General features: G+C 40.1%; 1 protein-coding gene across 2 annotated transcripts in view; it reads right to left on the reverse strand.

The window, feature by feature from the left end:
• The window catches only part of rps6ka3b (ribosomal protein S6 kinase, polypeptide 3b), a 50,808-nt gene extending 31,252 nt beyond the window's left edge, over nucleotides 1-19,556 (reverse strand). Inside the window, exons 1-2 of one of the 2 annotated variants that reach the window (XM_081601863.1) lie at nucleotides 19,149-19,556; nucleotides 10,520-10,579 (exon numbers count right to left, since the gene is read on the reverse strand). In XM_081601863.1, coding sequence (XP_081457989.1) covers nucleotides 10,520-10,579; nucleotides 19,149-19,211 — 123 coding nt within the window. In that variant the 5' untranslated portion in view covers nucleotides 19,212-19,556. Of the gene's footprint in view, nucleotides 1-878; nucleotides 1,097-10,519; nucleotides 10,580-19,148 lie in introns of those variants that run through there. The other variant, XM_081601865.1, reaches the window with a different exon arrangement.
• Between the last annotated feature and the right edge of the window lie 1,767 nt (nucleotides 19,557-21,323).

Below are 21,323 nucleotides of genomic sequence, written 5' to 3' on the forward strand. Positions count from 1 at the left end.
TGTGAGATTCTCCACATATTTTCTACAAAGAGACTTTGATTAATCCCCACATTTCCAAATTTAAAAATTTTGGATGTTTTCTGAGTTTGAAAGTAAAACAAATTTGACTTTGAAACTCAGAAAGTTTTGGAGTTTTGTTTTTTTTAGCTAATTTTCAAATTTCCAAACTCAGAAATTTACAAGGTTTTCTACAAAATTTCAGAACCTTTTGGCAGAAATTTACTGCTAAATCTTTCATATCTACAACGGACCAGAGATTCTGTCGTAAAGTTACAGCCACAGAGGAACGGCAAGAAAAGCAAATAAAATTCATCCAACATCCTGAAGAACCGGACCAGGGAACCGGACCAGAGCAGGGGGAACCGGACCAAAGCGGAGGGGACTGCATCAGAGCGGAGGGAACCGGACCAAAGCGGAGGGGACTGCATCAGAGCGGAGGGAACCGGACCAGAACCGGACCAAAGCAGGGGGAACCGGACCAGAGCGGAGGGGACTGCATCAGAGCGGAGGGAACCGGACCAGAACCAGACCAGAGCGGAGGGAACCAGATCAGAGCGAAAAGAACTGGATCAGAGCGGAGGGAACCGGACCAGAACCGGACCAAAGCAGGGGGAACCGGACCAGAGCGGAGGGGACTGGATCAGAGCAGAGGGAACTGGACCAGAACCGGACCAAAGCAGGGGGAACCGGATCAGAGCGGAGGGAACCGGATCAGAGCGCAGGAAACCGGATCAGAGCGAAAAGAACTGGATCAGAGCGAAAGGAAAAGGAACCATACCAGAGCGAAGGGAACCAGACCAGAACCAGACCAGAGCGGAGGGAACCGGATCAGAGCGGAGGGAACCGGATCAGAACCGGACCCAGCAGGTGAACTCTACCTGGTACTGCCTGTTCCTGACGTAAAACAAAAGCGTCTTCATGGCGTCGGTCGCTGCAGCCGCCGCACTCACACTGATTAAAGCTTCAACGCAGACGCTTTAAATCCGTCCAGCTGGTCGCCGCGGCGATAAGAGCGCGTCCTGTGATTGTCTCCCTGCTCAACATCTGCACAGGAAGGGGCACATCTGGCCCCGCCCACAACGCGAACACAACCCAGCGCGGCGGCCGAACGTCCAGCGGCAGGAAGCAACACGACTGTCGGCTGGTTCTGGGCAGAGAGGCGACGGTTTGGGAGGAAATCCAGGAAACGAAAGTCTGACGGTCAGAGAGGAAGACTACAGGAGGAAGGCTGCCCCACCGTCTGGACGCCATTTTCTACAGAAATGGATAAACAATGTTTTAACTCCTGTCAATGGAAAGAGCACAAAGTGGAAACTAACGTTTGTTATATTTTAATTTTGTTAAATCAAACAGCAGAATATTTCCTACAGATGTTTTATAAAACTACGTCTGAAAACAATCAAATTATTTTTATTTACTTAACAAGTTATATTTTATATAAAGAGTGGAAAACAGTTTAAACTCCTCAGTTATCGCACATCTCAGTGCATCAGTCTGAATGTTTTTAATTCTCATCCTGGAGTTTTAAATAAATTATTCTCTTAATTCACAGGTTCATTTCTTCAAAACGTTAAAAATGAACAAAAACAGCTGCTGCAGTTTGAACTAAATCATTAATAAAACACGTTTAATTTAAGAACATTTTAATTTAGATGCATTTTCTGAATATTTTATGAGATTTATTTTTTATTTTTACTCGTTTTACAGCCTCAGTGAACTTCAATCAAAATGTAAACAATGCAAATTCTACTGTTACTAAAATGAAAATAAATGTGATATTTGCTATTTAAGTAGTTAATTTGAGTCAAAACATGTAAAAAGTAAACATTTTCTAAATCAACCTTCATGTTTTCCTTACATCCACTGGAGCAGCAGCTAGCCTGCACGCCGCTGCTTTACAGCCACAAAACAAACTTTTAAAAATTTAATATTTTTATGGAAACAATTTAGAAAACAATTAAATATTTTCAGTTAGAATATAACAGATTGTGTGTGGAAAAGTCAGGGCTGCACAGTGGCGCAGTTGGTAGAGCTGTTGCCTTGCAGCAAGAAGGTTCTGGGTTTGATTCCCGGTCTTTCTGCATGGAGTCTCCATGTTCTCCCTGTGCATGGTGGGTTTTCTCCAGGTACTCCAGTTTCCTCCCACAGTCCAAAAACATGACTGTCAGGTTAATTGGCCTCTCCAAATTGTCTCTCGGTGTGAGTGTGTGTGTGCATGGTTGTGTGTCTCTGTGTTGCCCTGCGACAGACTGGCGACCTGTCCAGGTGACCTGTCCAGGTGACCCCACCTCTCGCCCAGAATGTTAGCTGGAGAGGAACCAGCAACCCTCCCGACCCCACTGAGGGACAAGGGTGTTAGAAAATGGATGGATGGTGTGGAAAAGTGGAAAAGTTTCAGTTCAAGTTTTTTTCTTTTTGTTTGAACATTTAATTCACATTTTCTTAATTATTGTGCAGAATTCCTTATCATGTCTCTCGTATCTTAAATGCATTTCAAGCTTTTCTTTATCTTTTCTACGCAAAACTGAATCAAAATACCAAGAAAAAAACTTGGTATTTTTTAAAACATTTTTAAAAACACCTGCTAAACCACATATATGATAAATATCTTTAGAATATTTATGCAAAAACTGCTGCTGATTATGTAACAAAAACAATCTAAAAAAGAAAAAATAACTTCCTCTCGACCTTTGGGGTAAAAATCTTCCAGGCTTGGATTTGATTTTGCAGATAAAACCAGCGCAGAGTTTTCATCAGTAATCAGTTTCATCAACAGGATGTTGGTTTTAGATCACAGTCAGAAGACGACTTCACTAAAAAAAATAAATACAAATAAATCAGCGTTCGCCGAGTGATTTCTAAATTAAATAAAAATATCATTCCAAACTCTGGAGCTTTTAGTTTTAGCTTACAGAGGAAAAAAACAGCAAAAACTGGGAATTTGATGTAGGAATTATTCTGCCGGGGACATTTATGCACAAATCAATACGATAATAATAAAAATGTGAATTTTTTTAATGACGCACCACCAGTCAGACGAGCTGAACGTTTGCTTTACCAGGTAAGTTTTTAAAGGTCTGAAGAAACTCCAGCAAGAAAAGCAGAAATCTGTTTTCTGAGCAGATCAACCTCTGCAGGTCTGTTTTTAAGATCTGTGCATTAAATTAACTTACTACTGAAAAACTGAACAGATAATAAATAAAAGTTTGAAATTACACGTTAAGTGTGCAGCGTTTGAAGATTTGAAACCAGCCGAAAGCTCCATTTTTTATTTAATTAAACCAAATTAATTTGTTTGAACGACGATCAGACGAGATTAGAGTAGACTGAGGAAAAGCGTAAATAAAAGTTTCTGGGTCGCTGCGCGGGGAGACGGCCTGCAGCTCTCTGCGCCCTGATTGGTCCGTTCCTGGACTCAGAAAGCTGCACGGCGTTCAGGAAAAGCGGCGCCGGGTTACACAGATTACATCACCGCCCCATGACCTCACAATGGCCATCCCCACAATGCCTCTTTCACAGGCTGAGCGGCCCGTCGCCGCACCGCCTGAACCCAAACAGGAGGAGGAGAAGAATCATCTTCCACTCGTCTCTCCTCCCATCAATCAATATTTCCTCTCTCTCTCTCTCTGCATCCATCAATATCCTGTCCAGCCGGCGTGGGCGGGGCAGAGGTTTCCATTTTAGGTGTTTAGGTCTGTGAGCGCACATTTCCTGCCTCTCCTCTCAAATACAAACCAGAACGACCAAAAAAAACAAGCAAACACAGTCCAGACTGGACGCCAGAATCCGAACAAGCCGCTGAGCTGAAAACTGAAGAGTTTTAATGATAAAAATAAATATTTATACCTTTTTAGGTCACTCACTGCCTCATAAACACAAACACTGCTCTTGAAAAACACTCCATTAGTCTTCTTTGGGATGAAGAAGTGTAATTTATATCACTTAACTGCAAACAGGAATTGATTTGGTCAGATTTAAAAATGTATTAAAGCTTCCATTGAATAAAAAAGTGGAGGAAATGGTAGAAATAACAATCCCAACTCATTAATTGGAGTTTATCGTGACAATAATAAATCAATGATAAACGATAAACAATACCATAAATGGCCACCTATGGGCTGGACCATATGGCTGAAAAACATATCACAATATAAGTATTTAATATCAGTCAATAATTATTGATCAGTTTTCTGTTTTAAATATCTGAAATACTAACAAACGGATGTTGTGACCTTTTCTATCGAGTTTCTCTCCATGCCGTTGTCTTTTTTTTATTTAAGCAGTTATGAAGCACATTAGAGAAACCTTAAACTGCTGCTGCGCACATGTCGTTGCTAGGTAACCAGAGAGTGAGTGAGTTAGTTGCTAGGTAACCAGAGAGTGAGTGAGTTAGTTGCTAGGTAACCAGAGAGTGAGTGAGTTAGTTGAAGTCACCAATCTTACATTAGTTTGCCTGATCATTCCCTTAAAGTATGAACAGCTAAAGCCTTTCCTCTGCCTACATCTCCCAGAATGCTGTGCAGTTTCTGGATCAGAGTTCAGTTAGCATGTCAGTGGCTAAGACAAACAGCCTGCTTCTTGAGCTTTCAAAGCTAAGTTAAGGGGAGCTGCTGTTGTCAAGCCTTTTAAAGTGTAAGTACCTAGCTTGTCAAGCTAACAGTTTTTTTCTTTTAAACATACATTGGCAACCAGATAGAAGAAACAAACTGTCTACTGTATGTTTGTTACCTAGCTAGCCCAACTAATTTACCACTTTGTGTTGCTTCAGGTGGTTTTTTCTTCTCTTTTATAGGCCTTTGAAACTAATGTTAGCAAGAAGTTAACGTTAACTAATGTTAGCAGGAAGCTAACATTAGTTAACATAACGTTATGGCTCCTTAGCTTCCTGCTAACTAATGTTTTACTGACTTTGTAAGTAAAACCAAGTCTGTTTCTTTTGTCAATTTTTACTGTCCCAGGTAATTAACTAACTTGCCAGGTTAACCATTTCATGTCAAAAACAAACATTAGCAACAAGCTAGACGAGGTCTAAACTGTCTACTTTGTTTGCTACCAAGATAGCCAAGCTAATTAGCCACCTTATGCGATTTGTGATGTAGTTTTTCTTAGGGGGTTTTGAAAGTAACATTAGCAGGAAGCTACAAGTGTTAGCATGTCTGCAAGTAAAATAACCTGCTTATTTAGCTTATTTAGTTTTTAGTACAATGCTAAGAGGAGTTGTCATTGTGACTCATACTACAGTCCCAGCTAAGCAACTAGCTTGTCAGGCTAAATATTTTGTCTAAAACCTTAGCAACAAGCTAGGAGAGGTCAAAACTTTCTACGAGTTACCAAGACAGCCCAGCTAATTGACAACCTAGAGAGGGCTGAAACCTGTGTTAGCAAGAAGCTAAGAGTGTTAACATGCCAGGAGGTAAAACAAAGTTTAGTTCTTAATCCTCCAAATTACCCTTTTCAATCTTCTTACTGTCCCAGTTAAATAATTAGCTTGTCAAGCAAAGTATTTCTTTTGTTTTGAAACCAGTAAATTGGAGACAGTGTGTCTGGAACGTAAACAGCCTTCAGCTCATTAGCTACCAAAGTTCAGATTTAGTTCAGATTTGTTTTCAAAACTATGACAAACTTCATCAATACTCTTTCTACACTGATACTTACTAAAAGCAAAAACCAATAAATTATTTGTGTTTTGTTTTAGTAGTTAATGTTCCAGTAAATGTGCTTTAAAATAATCTTCTTCATATATTTTTACCTTATATTATTATAGTGAAGCTCAGCTGTTTAGCTCAGGTTCATTTAAATTAATTCACCCAGGTCATTTGTAACCGTGGTGCAAACACTAACTGACTTGTTTACTAAGGAATGTTTCTAACACACACCTGAGTGAGTCAAATGTGGGAGGTGTGTGTGTGTGTGTGTGACTGTAAAAGGCACCAGAAAAGTCAGTCCAGATGGCAGAAGGAGATTAAACACCATCTGCCAGAGAGCCCTACGAACACACACACACACACACACACACACACACACACACACACACACACACACACACACACACACACACACACACACACACACACACACACACACACACACACACACACACACACACACACACACACACACAATGATTTATGGCTCCTGAATAATGACTTCTGTCAAGGAGAAATGTATGATTTATTTTTGTCCAACATTGGGGCTAATGGTCCTGTTTGGCGGCAAAATAAATAATTTAGTTTCCTTTTATAAGACATTTGGAAAAATGAGGCGATTAGATACTTGAAAAAAAGATAAAAACTTTAAAGACTTTTGTACTTTATATTAAGACTCGTAGCTTCTTTAGTACCTAAAAGATAAACTTTCAATAAAAATTTTTAACTGGAAGACATTTTAAATATCCAAAATAAATAAAAAATATTAAATAAAATGAATTATTAAATCTCTGTTATCACAACTGTCCTAGTTGAGATAAAATAAGATTTTTATTATCCAGTTTTTGGTAGAAAGAGAGAAAAAAGAGAAAATCATGCAAATGAAAATTATTGAGCTCATTTTAATTTATCATTCAATTAATTGATTTCTCTGTTATTTTAACATGCATGAGCACAAATACAAACTCTGTTCTTATGTACTGATGTTCTGATTGTTGGGTCTTTGTTTGGAAAACTCTGGTTTGGTTTGTCTGAATCCTAAAGTAAAACTCTTTCCTGACTCAGAGCTGCTGCTCGTTTGAAAGCCAAGAAAGCAAATTAACCCAATTAAAGCTGCAGCGAATCAGAACCCACAACAAACAGAAAACCCGATTACAACGCCGTCGTTTGTTCTCGTGTGTGGTCAGAGTCGACCTCAGAGAGTATGTGACCTTATCCTGATGAGACATGACACCATTTTAGCTGGCAACCCTCTCAAACACACACACACACACACGCAGGTTGCTGAGCTGCGGCAGATGGCAGCAGATGTTCGCCGGCCCCTCAGCGGGCTGCGATGCTCCTAATGCTGTCTGGAAAACATTTCTGGCTCTCTGAGGGATTCGCTGAGTGTTGGTGAGCGCTGCTGACTCAACGCTCGGCAGTATGTCAGCTAAATGTGTTCTCCCAGGCACTCCGGACCCACTCCGATGAGTCGGAGGACTCCGCTGGGATGTGGGCGTTGCTGTGCGCGCTCAGGGTTTTACTGCCAGGAAGCAGGAAGGTACATCCATGTGTGACGCTGCGCTCAAATCACTGCAACTAATGGACTAAAAATCACAAAAGTGACAACATTTCAGCCTCAGAGAGATCCGGTGTTCAGGTTCAAAGAGTTTATTAAGATCTCCTTCATACTTCCCAATTAATCATCAAAATACTTTAGATTGAACCTATAAACTAACTCAGAATAAATTAATGACTGATTTTAAGAGGAATCTAGTATTAGCATTAGTATTAGTATTAGCATTAGCGTCCACTAAATACTGCATTGGTATAGATCTTTAGCGTTTGCAGAAAGTACTGCGTTGGTGAAGCACTTTAGCATTAGCTTTCCCTATATGTACTGCGCTAGGCTAACACTTTAGCAATAAATATATTGTTGTAAAGCTTTAGCATTAGCTTTCCCTATATACTGCGCTAGGCTAACACTTTAGCAATAAATATATTGTTGTAAAGCTTTAGCATTAGCTTTCCCTATATACTGCGCTAGGCTAACACTTTAGCAATAAATATATCATTGTAAAGCTTTAGCATTAGCTTTCCCTATATACTGCGCTAGGCTAACACTTTAGCAATAAATATGTTGTTGTAGCAATTTATTTATCTTCACTGCTTTGGTAGCACTTTAGCGTTAGCGGAGCAAATGTTTATGGCTAGTGCTGTAGGGTTAGTGTAGCTAACTTTTGCTACTTTTAACCTGCTCATCCCTGTTAGCATCTTAGAGAAGCAAACGGATATAAAAAGCAGAATGACGACAAGATGGATCCAGGAATTAATGGCTAATCAATGTCTTTAGAAGACTGAATTATTAAAATTGCTTAATGCATGAAAGCTGGTTTATTTTTGGACTTGCAGACAAACATTATCAGAGCGAACATGCAGATGTTGCCTCCTGACCTCAGGCAGCTACTTATGATTAACTCTGAAGGACCTCAGCAGGATGAGAGAAGCAGCCTGACACTGTGAGTGTTTATAAAGCTGCAGAGTAAAGAGCTTCTGCATCGTGACACCGAAACAAAACCGCCTCATTACCTCCATGTAACCAACTCTGAGTAAAACCAGTGGAACAGTCTAAATCAGTCATTAACAGCTCTGTGATGTATTCACCCTCACACACCCAGCGATCCGATCCGGAACGCCGTCCAGCTGAAGCAACAGAACCTCTGATCTATACGCCATCTCTCCTCTGCATTTAAAAATCGATGCGTGGCGTCTGATGTGGCAGACCGGCCGGCGAACATCAAGCGGCCGCCGCTTTTGTTAAAGTGGAAAAACATCCTGGATTGTCCACCAACCAGGACGGCCTTTAAGTGAAACATGAGCTGCAGAACGTCAACGAGACGCAGGAAAATCTGAAAATTATTCTAAAACAACAACAATGAGCAGCAATGACTGAAAACCCAAAACAATTTCTGCCCCATCAAGCAACAACATTTCAAGAAGAAATTAGCTGAACAATCAGAAAGACGCAGCAACATGATCAATATGATCGGACATTCATCTGCAGGTTTCAGGAAGTCACACTTAATATTGAAAGACATTTTAAAAACCAACTTGAATAAAATATAAAAACAGAGAATTATTGAGTTGGCAACAGAAGTGAAACAGTGTAATAAATTATAGATGCAAAAATAGCTAGCTAGCTAGTTAGCATTAGCTTTAGCCATCTCCAGTCACAGAATGCAAAGAAGGTGCTACTGAAAGTTTTCCCAGAAAACGAGACTGAAAATCTGACATTTTAATAAATCTGTTTCTGTTTCTTTGTAATTTTGTAGTGAACAGAACCACATAAACGTTTCTGATTGATCTGAGCTAAAACAGGAAGAGTCGATTCACACAAAAACAAACCTTTAATAAAGTGTTTAATTATGAATTCATCTTTTAATAAAACAACCAGGTGAAACTCTTAATGACCAACAATTATTCATTTATCCAAAAAACTTGTTTCATTTAAATCTTGAAGGTTTAATTTACCGAGATTATATTTAAAATTTTGTTTAAAGATTGGAGCTTTTATCTTTATTTATTTTTGGTTAAACCAGGTGAATTTAACCAGGTGATGAGAAAAACCAGGTGAATTTAACCAGGTGAATTTAACCAGGTGAATTTAACCAGGTGATGAGAAAAACCAGGTGAATTTAAGCAGGTGAATTTAACCAGGTGATGAGAAAAACCAGGTGAATTTAACCAGGTGATGAGAAAAACCAGGTGAATTTAACCAGGTGATGAGAAAAACCAGACTGTAAACATTTCGATTCGTTTCTCACGTTCTGTCTGATTGGAACCACAACTTTCAGTCATTTTACGTAACAAACCAACACAACGTAAAGCAGAACCGAGAAGAGGAAGCAGAACGATGTTCTTACTAGTGAAAATCTTAAAAGTGTGGCGTGCTTTTGTAACCAGCCCCCCTGAATCATTACTTAGTAAAATCACTGTTCAATGCACATATTTACTTTTTTTTTCTTTGTTAAACATCTCAAGTTCAGTCAGACTGGATGAAAAACATCTGCTTTCACATTTTCTTTAGGTCTACACTTTGACTAGACCAAAATCTCCAAACTTTTAGCAAATTTAAAACTACTGGTGGACAACAAAATACATTATTTTTCACATTTTTATGAAATCTGTACATCATTAAACATCCAAAACATAAAAAACACTTTGGATTGCAGCCTTACTAAAAGGAAAACAAATAATTTCTATTTTATTGACCAAATAAAGTAGATTTTTTTTGTTAGAGACCAAATAAATGGCCCCCAGGCCACACTTTGGACACCCCTGATTTAAAATAAACATATCTTGCTGAAAAGTTACTTTTAAGTTAGTTTTATTTTAAATGTATTTCAAGTGCAACAGAAACCAGGCCAATAACACTTTGTAGGATTTTGTGTTTTTGCAGCGTTTCATCAGTAATGTGAGCTAAATATGATGTTTGGTGCTTCATCCGTGATCCCCTGCAGTAAAAGCTCCGGACCAGCAGAAAGAGAGCAGAATGATTAATGCCTAATCCGAAATAACTCCAGGAACGTGACGGCGGTTGGCGGGAGGATTTATTCCCTCCCAGGATGACTCACGGTTTGAAAATGAGCCACATTGTGTTTCACTTTCATCCCGGCAATTATCCAACAGCAGGAGTTTCTCAAACCGCGGATAAATCATCACGGATCATGACTCAAAGCGATCCCGACTCCAGTCAGGAAGGTGTCGTCGTTAATAGAAGCTAACAGGCTAAGCTAACGGGCTAAGCTAACAGGCTAAGCTAACGGGATAAGCTAACAGGTGAAGCTAACGGGCTAAGCTAACCGGAACAGGGGGGTGGGGGGCGGACTTACGGTGCAGGCCGGCATCGAGTCGTCGTCCCCCGCTGTGTCTTCGTGGTCGTGGTGCGCCTCCTGCAACACACAAGAGGTCCCACCTGAGTTACCATGGCAACGGGACGATTAGCGACGCCGTGACGTGGGCACCCCACGTCACGGCGTCACGTTCCCACAAGGAAAACGTAAAACATCACTTAACTGCAGAAATAGATGAAATATGATTTATGTTTGCCTCTAAAATATCCTGATATAAAAAGGTTCAGAATTTAATGATATAAAACATTTTCTAGGACCACAGGATTTATAATTAATGAGTTATTTTTAATGTTACTGTAGCAACATTAGAGCCGATATACTTAGATATTATATGAACAATTTAAAAACATAAATAGGATAATTAATACTGAATATAATTTATATTATATATTAAGAATAAATTGGATAAATTAAAACACCTACAAATTTATACAGTTAAATATTTTATTGAAATAATTATATGTGTTTTATATATTTTTTCTAGATCTGTTTTCTAAACTGTATTTGTTGTGAATTTATGCCATTTTAATAAACTTAACTGACCTAAACATGTTAATATTTTTTTAACTATTATATTTTACATATCTGCCTCAGCTTTTTCTATTTTTATTATAATACAAAATTCACTGATTTATTTTTTTTCTACAGAAAATGTAATCCAAAATACCCAGTCCACTGTATTTTTATTTTTATTTTTTCAGCATCATTATTTTCACCGCCATCATGATGTTACGTCAGATTTGAATTAATTCCGTCAGGCAGATCGTCGGCCACCCTGCTGCCGCAGCAGCTGGGATCCAGACACCGATAGGCCTGCCGCCACCGCCTGATTAAAACAATAACGGCAATAAAAGCTTTTATTGTCTGGGATTATATTCTGCAGCAGCTGAGCAGAAAAGCTGCAGGCGGAGAGAGAAATGGATCAGAACCAGAGGAGAACCGGCGCTGACGCTGCAGAAAGACGGTTTATTCATCTGGAAGGAAAACTTTTTATGTTGGAATCAGAAAATCATCTCAGGATTCATCTGAAGGGCTCATCCGTTTCTAATTTCTAGAAGTTTGCAGGATTTCTTTGATTTCAGCCTTTAAACTTTTAGTTTTCTTTTAAAACAAACAGTAAAGGGTAAATATTTCACTAACGTCAAGATATTTTCTTTCAATATTTAGATTCAGTCCAAAGTTGAGAACTTTGAGAAGTTTTTTCTCGAGCTTTTTATTCATTTTGTGAGGCTTTTCTGATCATTTGATTCACAATTTTAGTTTATCTTAAATTTAAATAAATGTAAGTAATATGAGCTGAAATCTGCTTCAGCTCAAAAAATTATTTTGGATCTAGAAGTTGCTAATTTACTAAGAAAAACCTTCTGATTAGTTAAATTCAGATATATATCATTGGTCCCAAAGGTAAATTAAATGTTGTGACTCATATTAATTAAAAATTATTAAAAGATTAATATAAAACCAGACAATTCAATCAGGAGCCCACAGCATCACTACTTTTATTCAGGTAAATCATCTAAACCACAAATTCAACTAATTAAGTTACTTTCAAAGTGTTTTTTATGAGTCCAGTGTGAAGAAATGAACCTAAAATCCTGAGTGAATTTATGAGGAAACACCAAAAACCACACAGGAAAGTTGTGAAAATGCTGCAGAGGAAAAACAAGAAGTGTTCAAGTGAATAAACGTCTATTATTTCTAACAGAAAACGGCACATCAGGTTTTTCCACGCTGGGTTTTCTTACGACAGAAAACATTCTGCAGCTCTAATCCATCAGAAAATTAAGGAATTACAAGATGAACTCAATAAAAACAGTTATTTTTATTGGATTATTGAGATTTATGAAGGAGCAGCAACTTGGAACGCTGCTGGTTCATCAGAGGGAAAATGTTTTAAAGTATTTAATAAATAACTAGAGAACATGGAGATAACAGCAACTGAGCGGTTCATGCTAACTCCATCGTTAGCATGAACGTTAGCATGAAGGGTGTCAGAACTAAAGATCTGACCTTTCAGCTCTGAGTTGTTGGCGCTGAAGCTGCTGATGTCATCATGATGCAGCATGTTGGCGCTGCTCCATTAGCTCTGATTGGCTCCTGACTCTTATTGATCATTTATTGGTTGAATCTTTGCTGTTTGAACAATTATCCCCTCGGCTGGAAGGGTTTTTCTTCTTACATTATTATTATTTGTACTTTTTTTGCTTTGGGTCCATTTTTATGATTGGTAACTGTAGTAACACTGTTTTTACAACTGGAAGCAGCTGATTAGCATCTCAATAACACCTGAACTTTGACCCCCAATCACAGAGGATTTGAAAAAAAGCTTCATGGATGCAGAACAGAGAGAGAGATCCCCTACTCCAACATCCCTCTGATCAAACACCCAAACAGAGATTTAAAGAGGAGCAGCAAAAACAAAGGAGGTGGGTTAGCAGAGCTAGCTAACAGCTCCTGTTGCTGTAGGATATCATCTCCGCTGCCCTAAAGTCAAACTGTTAGCATGTCATGATGGTCATGTTCCAGTTAGCTTGTAACTGAGAATGACGCAACACTTGAGTTAGCGGTTCGGTTAGCGAAACGGGAGAGGTTGCTCCTCCAATATTGGCGACGCTAAAGTAGTCGTTCTTTGTAATACCTCTTACAAATGTTGTAATTAAAATGTTTTAATTTGTTCAGTTTAACGTTGCATGCAGCATTAATTTGAGACACAGTCTAACAGCTTAGAGTTGTTGCTGCTAGAGGAGCAGCCATGTTGGATCTCCAGGTCAACGTTTGAAAGATTTTTACATTTTCTGACAGGGGTGTTCCAGTTGATTTTTCCTGACACAAAAGCAAAAATTTCCAAGTTCTGATTACAAATGGAAGGAAAGAGGAGTGGCAAAAGCAAATGAGGTGGATTAGCAGAGCTAGCAAACCACTCATGATGTCATCCAGGACATGTCACTGTGGAATATCATCTGCTGCCTGGATGTTGAGCTGTTAGCATGTCGTGACAGTCGTACAGCAGCAGCCTTCAATCAGAAGCCTCTTAAGGTTTGTTGGAAGACTGACTGCTACAGGATCACCACCAAATCTTTAAAAATACTTCCATGATATGAATTAAATTTAGTTTCCTTTTGAGAGAAATAAAGTATTTTTGAATTAAACTGAATTTAATCTAGAATGGAGGAGACGATCAGAAGCTAATCAACGGCGCCATGATGGATTTATTTATTCTTCTTCTTTTGTTTAAATCTGTGAGGCAGGTTTGGCGTCTTGCTGCATCAGAAGTCGACCGGGTCGGGTTAGGTCAATGAATCGATAAAATATGCAGGAGTTTCCTCAGCAGAACAAAGAAGCAGCTCAAGGTGAAGCATGTTGCTCAACCTGAACCTCACCTGATGGGAACTTGGCCACAAAGGGAACAGAAACATGGCCTTAAAGGAAAAGGAACGCGGCCACAAAGGGAAAAGGAACGCGGCCCTAAAGGGAGAGTTTACCCAAAACACTCAGCGGAGGAATGTCAGGAATCCTCCTTTATGTTTGTGCAACACCTGAATCCTCTCACCAGACGACGGTTCATGTTTTCACCAAAACTACAGGAACAAATGAAAACACCTGATCTCAGTTCTCACTGCGGAGCCGACGACTTTAATAAAATAACGTTTTAATTTCAATATTTTTCTAACCATTTTTCCACATATTTGAATTTTTTTGTTGTTATTGAATCAGAGTTTTGATATTATTTGTTACTTTTTGAAGGGCTGGGTTAATTATTTGGTTATTATAATATTTTATCTATATTTCTGAATTTGTTTAAAAATTTGACAAATATTTAATATTTATTACGATTTTATTTTCATGATTTTGATTATTACCTAATTTGAAATATTTTTATTTTTAGCCATTTTTTTATTGTGCTGAGATTAATTTTATTAATATTTTAGTGTGATTTTTTAAATTCTTTTTTAATTATATATTTCTACTGCATTTTTTCATGTTATCTTTTTTATTAAACATCTTTTTTATGACAAACTTGTAATATTTTTATTGGTGTCACTTTTATTTTTAGTTACTTTCAGTTTTTATTTTAGTATTTCTTTTACTTTTATGTCTTTTTTATAGTTTCTCTTGTTAACTTCCATCGTTTCTGGTGAGTTTCTGCGGTAAATAAACTCCGATCTGCAGAACGGAGCCGCAGTCGTTTTCATTTCCACATCTCAGCAGAAAACTGAAGCCGCTCTGATCTGCTCACAGAACCAGATCTGCAACACGCTCTGCGTTTCTCTCTTCTTGTGGTTTGGAAGAAGTTGATCTAAAAGTTGCTGCGCTGCAGAGGAAGGAGCAACCAGGGGGTCAAAGGTCGGATTCTCAGCGCGTTCCTGTGCGGCGGCGCAGGTTCAGGCCTGTCAGCAGCAGCCTGAGTGACTCAGAGCTTCTGAGCCGTTTGTGAATTTTTTTTTTTTTACCATTTCTCCACGCCTCACACAGGAAATGGACACTCTCGCTCTTCCTGAGTCATGGCGTCGCAGCGGCTCCGCCTCCCGATGTTTATCAAGACTCGATAGGAGGAAGGAGAAGAAGCAAAACATTTCAACACTGACGGAGATCCCGCTCTTCAAAAACAAACCCTGACCCGAGCTTCATATTTCAAAATGAATGAATCCAAAATATCTACAACTTCTACCAATAAAAGTCGCTCCAGTGGCGTCACAGAGGCCGGTACCAGGATGGAACCAGGGTCCATTTCCACAAAAACGATCCAAACATAGAAATGCACCGATCTAAAGATTTAGGCCGATATCGTTGTTTGTTACAAACATTTCTGCTGCAGCTGGACAAACATCACATAACTAATTTCCTCTTCCTCTCCCAGAAACTCAAACAAGAACAAAATAAATATTGGTTATAAATATTGGCCCAGTTATATTTATTGGACCGGTACCGGTATGTTAATATTGACTATTGCTGCTCATCAACATAAAGAAGAATTATGCCAGGACTTAAACGCATTCGTTTTGATTAATTGATGGCATTTTAAAGTAATTCTTGGGTTTAATAATGAATCTAATAGATGATGGAGGTTCTGGAAGGTTCTATGGTCCAGATTAATCCAGATCCTGATTCCCACTGTAATCCCTCCTGTGGGTGGATTCATCAGATTTCCAGATTCCTCCAGAATCCTTCGATGATCTCAAAGTTCTCAGAGAAACATGTAAAAACCTTTCAGCTTTAAATGTTTTAGGAGTTTCCTGAAGCCTCAGAGTCGTTTACGGACCAAAATCTGATCGGAATAAATCCCGGCTTTATGTTTCATTCTGATCCATATCCCTGTTTTTAGTGGTCCAGTTGCTGAGCTTTAATCAAGAGCCCAGAATCCATCCTGGGATGGAGAGACAGTCCCAGTACAAGGTCCCAGTAAAGAAGTCCATTCAGAACCAGTTCTCCCATTAATCACTCCGACCCACTGGGTTTCCTCTAAAACACCGAAACAGACGATCCTTTCTTCCAACCCACGGAAGACCAAATGGACTCTGATTCTGATTTTATCCAATTTGTTTGTCTGAAAAGTTGCCAAATGTATTGACTGATGTCAGTAAACCAGCTGTCTCTCTCACAGCGGAGGAAAGGAGACGGTGGCTGATCTTCAGACATTTGCAGATTTAGAGAAGATCGGTTCCACGTGTGAGTATCAGCCGACTCCTGATCCAAAAAAACTGAAAAAAATCGGGCCGATTTATCAACACGCCTGCACTTTTTAGTGCAATAAGAGTGGTTGTCTTAACAAGTAATAATCAGTTTTTTCTGATTGAATTAAAGTGAAAAGAATGTAAAAATGTCTGTCTGTTTAACAAGACAGGCATCAGTAATATTTAGGATTCATTCCCACCAGCTCTGCTGAGTCCAGTTCAACCCGACTCCAGTCCGTTCGTTCAGAAAGTCCGGTTCAGTTGGTGAGGTGTGAATGCTAATCAAACTCTGGTTTCCCCACTAGCCTCATTTTCAGTTTGGTTGAAGTTCAGTTCAAATGGAGACTGTAAAACGGAGACTGATCATGAAGCAGGAAGTAGACAGACTGCAGCACAAGGCATTCTGGGTAAATACAACCAAGACAAACATACTAGCGTAGCGCTACCGGGAGAAATGACTCATAATTAAACAAACTTATGTTGCTAAAATCTGACACTACTCCATTTCTGTTCACATTTTCTGAAACAGGAAGTTGCGCTCCAAGTTTCCGACAGTGGTTCTTGGTGCAGCGCCCCCACAGGCCAGGAGGAGAACAGGTTTTCCAAAGGGTTTGGTTGGTTTCACTCAGAGCAGTGAGAAAAATTTAACAAATGCTGTAATTTTGGTTCCCAATCGAGCTGGCAGGAGAAATGACTGGTGGTTTTTTACCAAAGACAAAGGAGAAATCTTCCAACCGCTAAAATCTTACATTTATTGAAACAGGAAGTTGTGCTCTATTCTAGAACAGAAATTAGCCACTGATGCCTTCAAACTGACTTTTTGTCCCAGTTTTTACTTTAAATGAGACGTAAAACATGAACCACTCTGAACTTGTAGTTTTCATGAGTCGGGTTTTCCTCCCGCGCTGCTGGAAAACCCCTCGCATTTTAATATGCATCACAAAGTGCAGCTCCATCCAGACGACTGGAAGCGGCTCGCTTTGCAAAAATCTTCCCCACAGACGAGAACAGGACCAATAAAACACGGTCCTGTTCAGAAACTGATCATTTCTCTAGATGGGACAACAAAAGGCTGCAGAATATTTTAGATATTTTGGTTTCAGCACCAGCTTATCCTCCATCTCTGCAGATATGATTTCCAGTTTCGTCACAGTGAGAGACAGTAGTGATGCTGTGGGCTGCAGCCTCCCCCTGCAGCAGGATGTTGCTGCATTTTCAGAGCATTAGGTGCATTAATTGATCCAGACAAATAGATTCTGGTTGTCTGCAAACGCTCCTTCAGCTAAAATTTATCTGGAAGTTAAAGTTGGACCGGCTGTCGGGTTCCTGCAGGAGAGTGGAGCTGCTCTGAGGTGTCCTGTTTCCTGTAGCATCTGCTCCTCTGAGTTCATACTGATCACTTAAAGTGCTCTGTAATCTCATTTTCCCCTCCTGCGAATCATTTCATGCATTTAAATCGCATTTCTGCAGCTTCGTCAGCATTCTTTCACATTTCCACCCTTTGGGATGCCAGAGTTGTCAAAAATGTGCAGAAAATGACAGCAAACGGTCCGTTTTAAGGGATGAAATTGATTTTAAAGGAAACAGGTTGGTATTCAGGAGAGTTTTCAGGTATAATCTGGTTAAATGCTAAATTTTCCCGCAGGTTTTTATTTAGATTTGCATCCCATTCGGCAGAGGAGGTTCCAGTTGCAGCTACTGCTGGACTCCATGTCACATTTTTGTCTTTTTCTACAAGTTCAAGCTCGCTTCAGCAAATATTTAACCCATCTGTTGGCTCAGGAAGCAAACCGCTGACAACTCTTAGTGTTTGCATCCCATGCAATAAAACAATAATTGATACAACGAATAAAACTGTCCTCTTAGAGCAGTAATTTAATTTAAATAAATCATTATTGGTGTTTTTATGCACATATTAGAGGTTATTTAAAAATATTTTAAGTTTTACATCTTTATGCATTTTTGTTTTTCACTAAAACTGAGCTTTTGAGTAGGTTTGTCACAATAAACAATAAATTAATTAATTTCATTTGCATGATTTACAGTTTTTCTGTTTTTCTACCAAAAGCTGGATGATAAAAATGTTCAGTTTGGTCTTTTGGTCTTATTTAAGGATAATTTTGTTTACAGACACTTCATAATGAATTTTATTTGCAGTTTCTGTTGTTTTATTTATTCTTGATATTCAAGATGTCTTCCAGTTCCATTAGAATTGAACGTTCATTGATTTTTTTTAGAAAGTTTTGTTGCGTTATTAAGCTATTACTACTATATTACATGAAAATGGACTCAAACAACAATATTATCATTTATCGCAGTAACTTATGGGTGACTTATCTTCCATCATGATTTGTTATTGTGACAGGCCTACGTTTGGGGACATATTTCTGTGGATTAAACAGTTCATCCTCATTTAAACCTTCTTATTATGCAAGTTATCTTTAATATTTCCGTTTCAGCTATCAGACAAGTTATTTAAAGGGTTTCATCCTGCAGGCTGAAAGCTGCAAACCGAGTCATTTACTGTTCATTTAAATGTTTTTTTTTTATCCTTAAGTTTTATAAGGATGTAAAGTTTCATCCTTATGAAACTTTACATTTCATAAGGATGACATGTAAAGTTTGGAGCAGTTTCATCAGCGGGTTTTTATCGTTCCTGCTCATCTTACTGTCACATCGCTCTAGTTAAACATGTTGCAGCTTGTTTTGGACATGAAGCTCAGCTTTAACTCTAAGTAAACTCCAGCCTCTTTTAGAGCCAGGAAAACTGTTTTCAGGGTGTAAAAGTTATTCATCCTGCAGGGATTTAGCGTTTTGAAGTTGTTTTTCGTGTTTCTGGAGGAGGTTCTGCACCAACTTCCAGGTAGTTGGAGGTTCTGGTTCTGGTTCTGGTCCAGCCCCTGCGCTGCAACATGAGGACAAACGGAGCCGCTCACCTCTCCAGCCGTCCCCCCCACCGGCATCTTCTGCCAGGGATCCGCCAGCTGAGCCAGAGGCATCTTCTTCTTCTCCTGGGGCTCCCGCTCCTCCTCCTCTTCTTCTTCGGTTTAATTCCCGCTGCTCTCCGTAGCCTCTTTAAACTCCGGCCGCCCTCTCTCTCTTTCTGCTTCTTCTCTTCCTGGTAAAATGTTGCGAGCCTCTCTCCCTCACTTTCTCTCGCTCTCCGGTCCCGTTTCTGAGTCGGCGGGACGCGAACCGAGCCGAGCCGAGCGAGCAGGGGCTAATTCCGGCTGTGGAGTGGCGCAGAGACCGCCCCTTCCTCCTCCGGGGAGACAAACATGAAAGGAGGACGCCCTTTTCTCGGAAACTGCTCCACCTCTACAATCTCTCTCTCTCGCTCTCTCTCTCTTTCTCTCTCACTTCCGTTCTTTCCCAATATGGCGGCCGGTGTCGGCTTACCTGTCCGTCAGGCGGCTGACGTCACCGTGCGTCACGTCGGGAGGCGGCACCTGAGAGAACTAAACTTCAGGATGAGTCAGTCACTGACCACACTGGAAAAACTACACAGAGGCAAGTTTACTCACATTTCTGAATCACAGCCTCCAGAAATACAAAAACAGAAAAATGCTCCTAAAGCTGGAATTACTCTGAACTTTGACCCCAGAGGAGGTGAAAATGAGCAGAAAGAGGAGGAATTCCCTAGTGAAATATATATACCTTTGTGTGTGTGTGTGTGTGTGTGTGTGTGTGTGTGTGTGTGTGTGTGTGTGTGTGTATATATATATATACACACACACAAAGGTATATATATTTCACTAGGGAAATATATATATATATATATATATATATATATATATAAAAAAAAATTCCCTTCTCACCCTCCTCGGGTGGTCTGTTTCATCCTCTGAGCTCGGGTCCTCTACCAGAGGCCTGGGAGCTTGAGGGTTCTGCGCAGTATCTTGGCTGTGCCTAGAACTGCACATTTCTGGACTGAGATGTCTGATGTTGTTCCTGGGATCTGTTTGAGCCACTGCTCCAGTTTGGGGGTGACTGCCCCGAGGGCCCCGATGACCACAGGCACCACTGTGGTCTTCACCTTCCAGGTCTTTTCCAGTTCCTCCCTGAGGCCCTGGTACTTCTCCAATTTCTCATGCTCCTTTTTCCTGATGTTGTAATCACTTGGTATTGCTACATCCACCACAACGGCTTTCCTCTGTTCTTTATCCACCACCACAATGTCCGGTTGGTTCGCCATTACCATCTTGTCTGTCTGGATCTGGAAGTCCCACAGGATCTTAGCTCGGTCATTCTCCACCACTTTTGGGGGTGTTCCCCACTTTGATCTCGGGGCTTCCAGTCCATATTCTGCACAGATGTTCCTGTACACTATGCCTGCCACTTGGTTATGTCGTTCCATGTACGATTTCCCTGCCAGCATCTTGCACCCTGCTATTATGTGCTGGACTGTCTCAGGGGCCTCCTTGCACAACCTACACCTTGGGTCTTCTCTGGTGTGGTAGATCTGAGCCTCTATTGCTCTGGTGTTTAGGGCCTGTTCCTGGGCGGCCAGGATGAGAGCCTCTGTGCTGTCCTTGAGTCCAGCTTTCTCCAGCCATTGGTAGGTTTTCCTGACATCAGCCACTTCAGTTATTTGTCGGTGGTACATCCCATGTAGGGGCTTGTCCTCCCATGATGGTACTTCCAGCACCTTGTCTTCTGTTCCCCATTGCCTGAGACATTCGCTGAGCACATCGTCCGTTGAGGCTTTGTCCTTGATGTATTTATGGATCTTGGATGTTTCATCCTGGACAGTGGCTCTCACACTCACTAGTCCTCTGCCTCCTTCCTTACGGCTCGTGTACAGTCTCAGGGTGCTGGATTTGGGGTGGAATCCTCCATGCATGGTTAGTAGCTTCCTAGTCTTAACATCCGTGGCCTTCATCTCTTCCATTGGCCAGCTAATTATTCCGGCAGGGTATCTGATTACTGGTAAGGCATAGCTGTTTATTGCACGGATCTTGTTCTTGCCATTGAGCTGGCTTCTCAGGACTTGCCTTATTCGTTGGAGGTATTTGGCTGTGGCTCCTTTCCTTGTGACCTCATTGAGGTTGCCATTTGCTTGTGGTATTCCCAGGTACTTGTAGCTGTGCTCTATGTCTGCTATTGTTCCT

Source organism: Poecilia reticulata, chromosome 20 (assembly GCF_904066995.2).
Source record: "Poecilia reticulata chromosome 20, P_reticulata-male-v2, whole genome shotgun sequence".
NCBI lineage: Eukaryota > Metazoa > Chordata > Actinopteri > Cyprinodontiformes > Poeciliidae > Poecilia > Poecilia reticulata.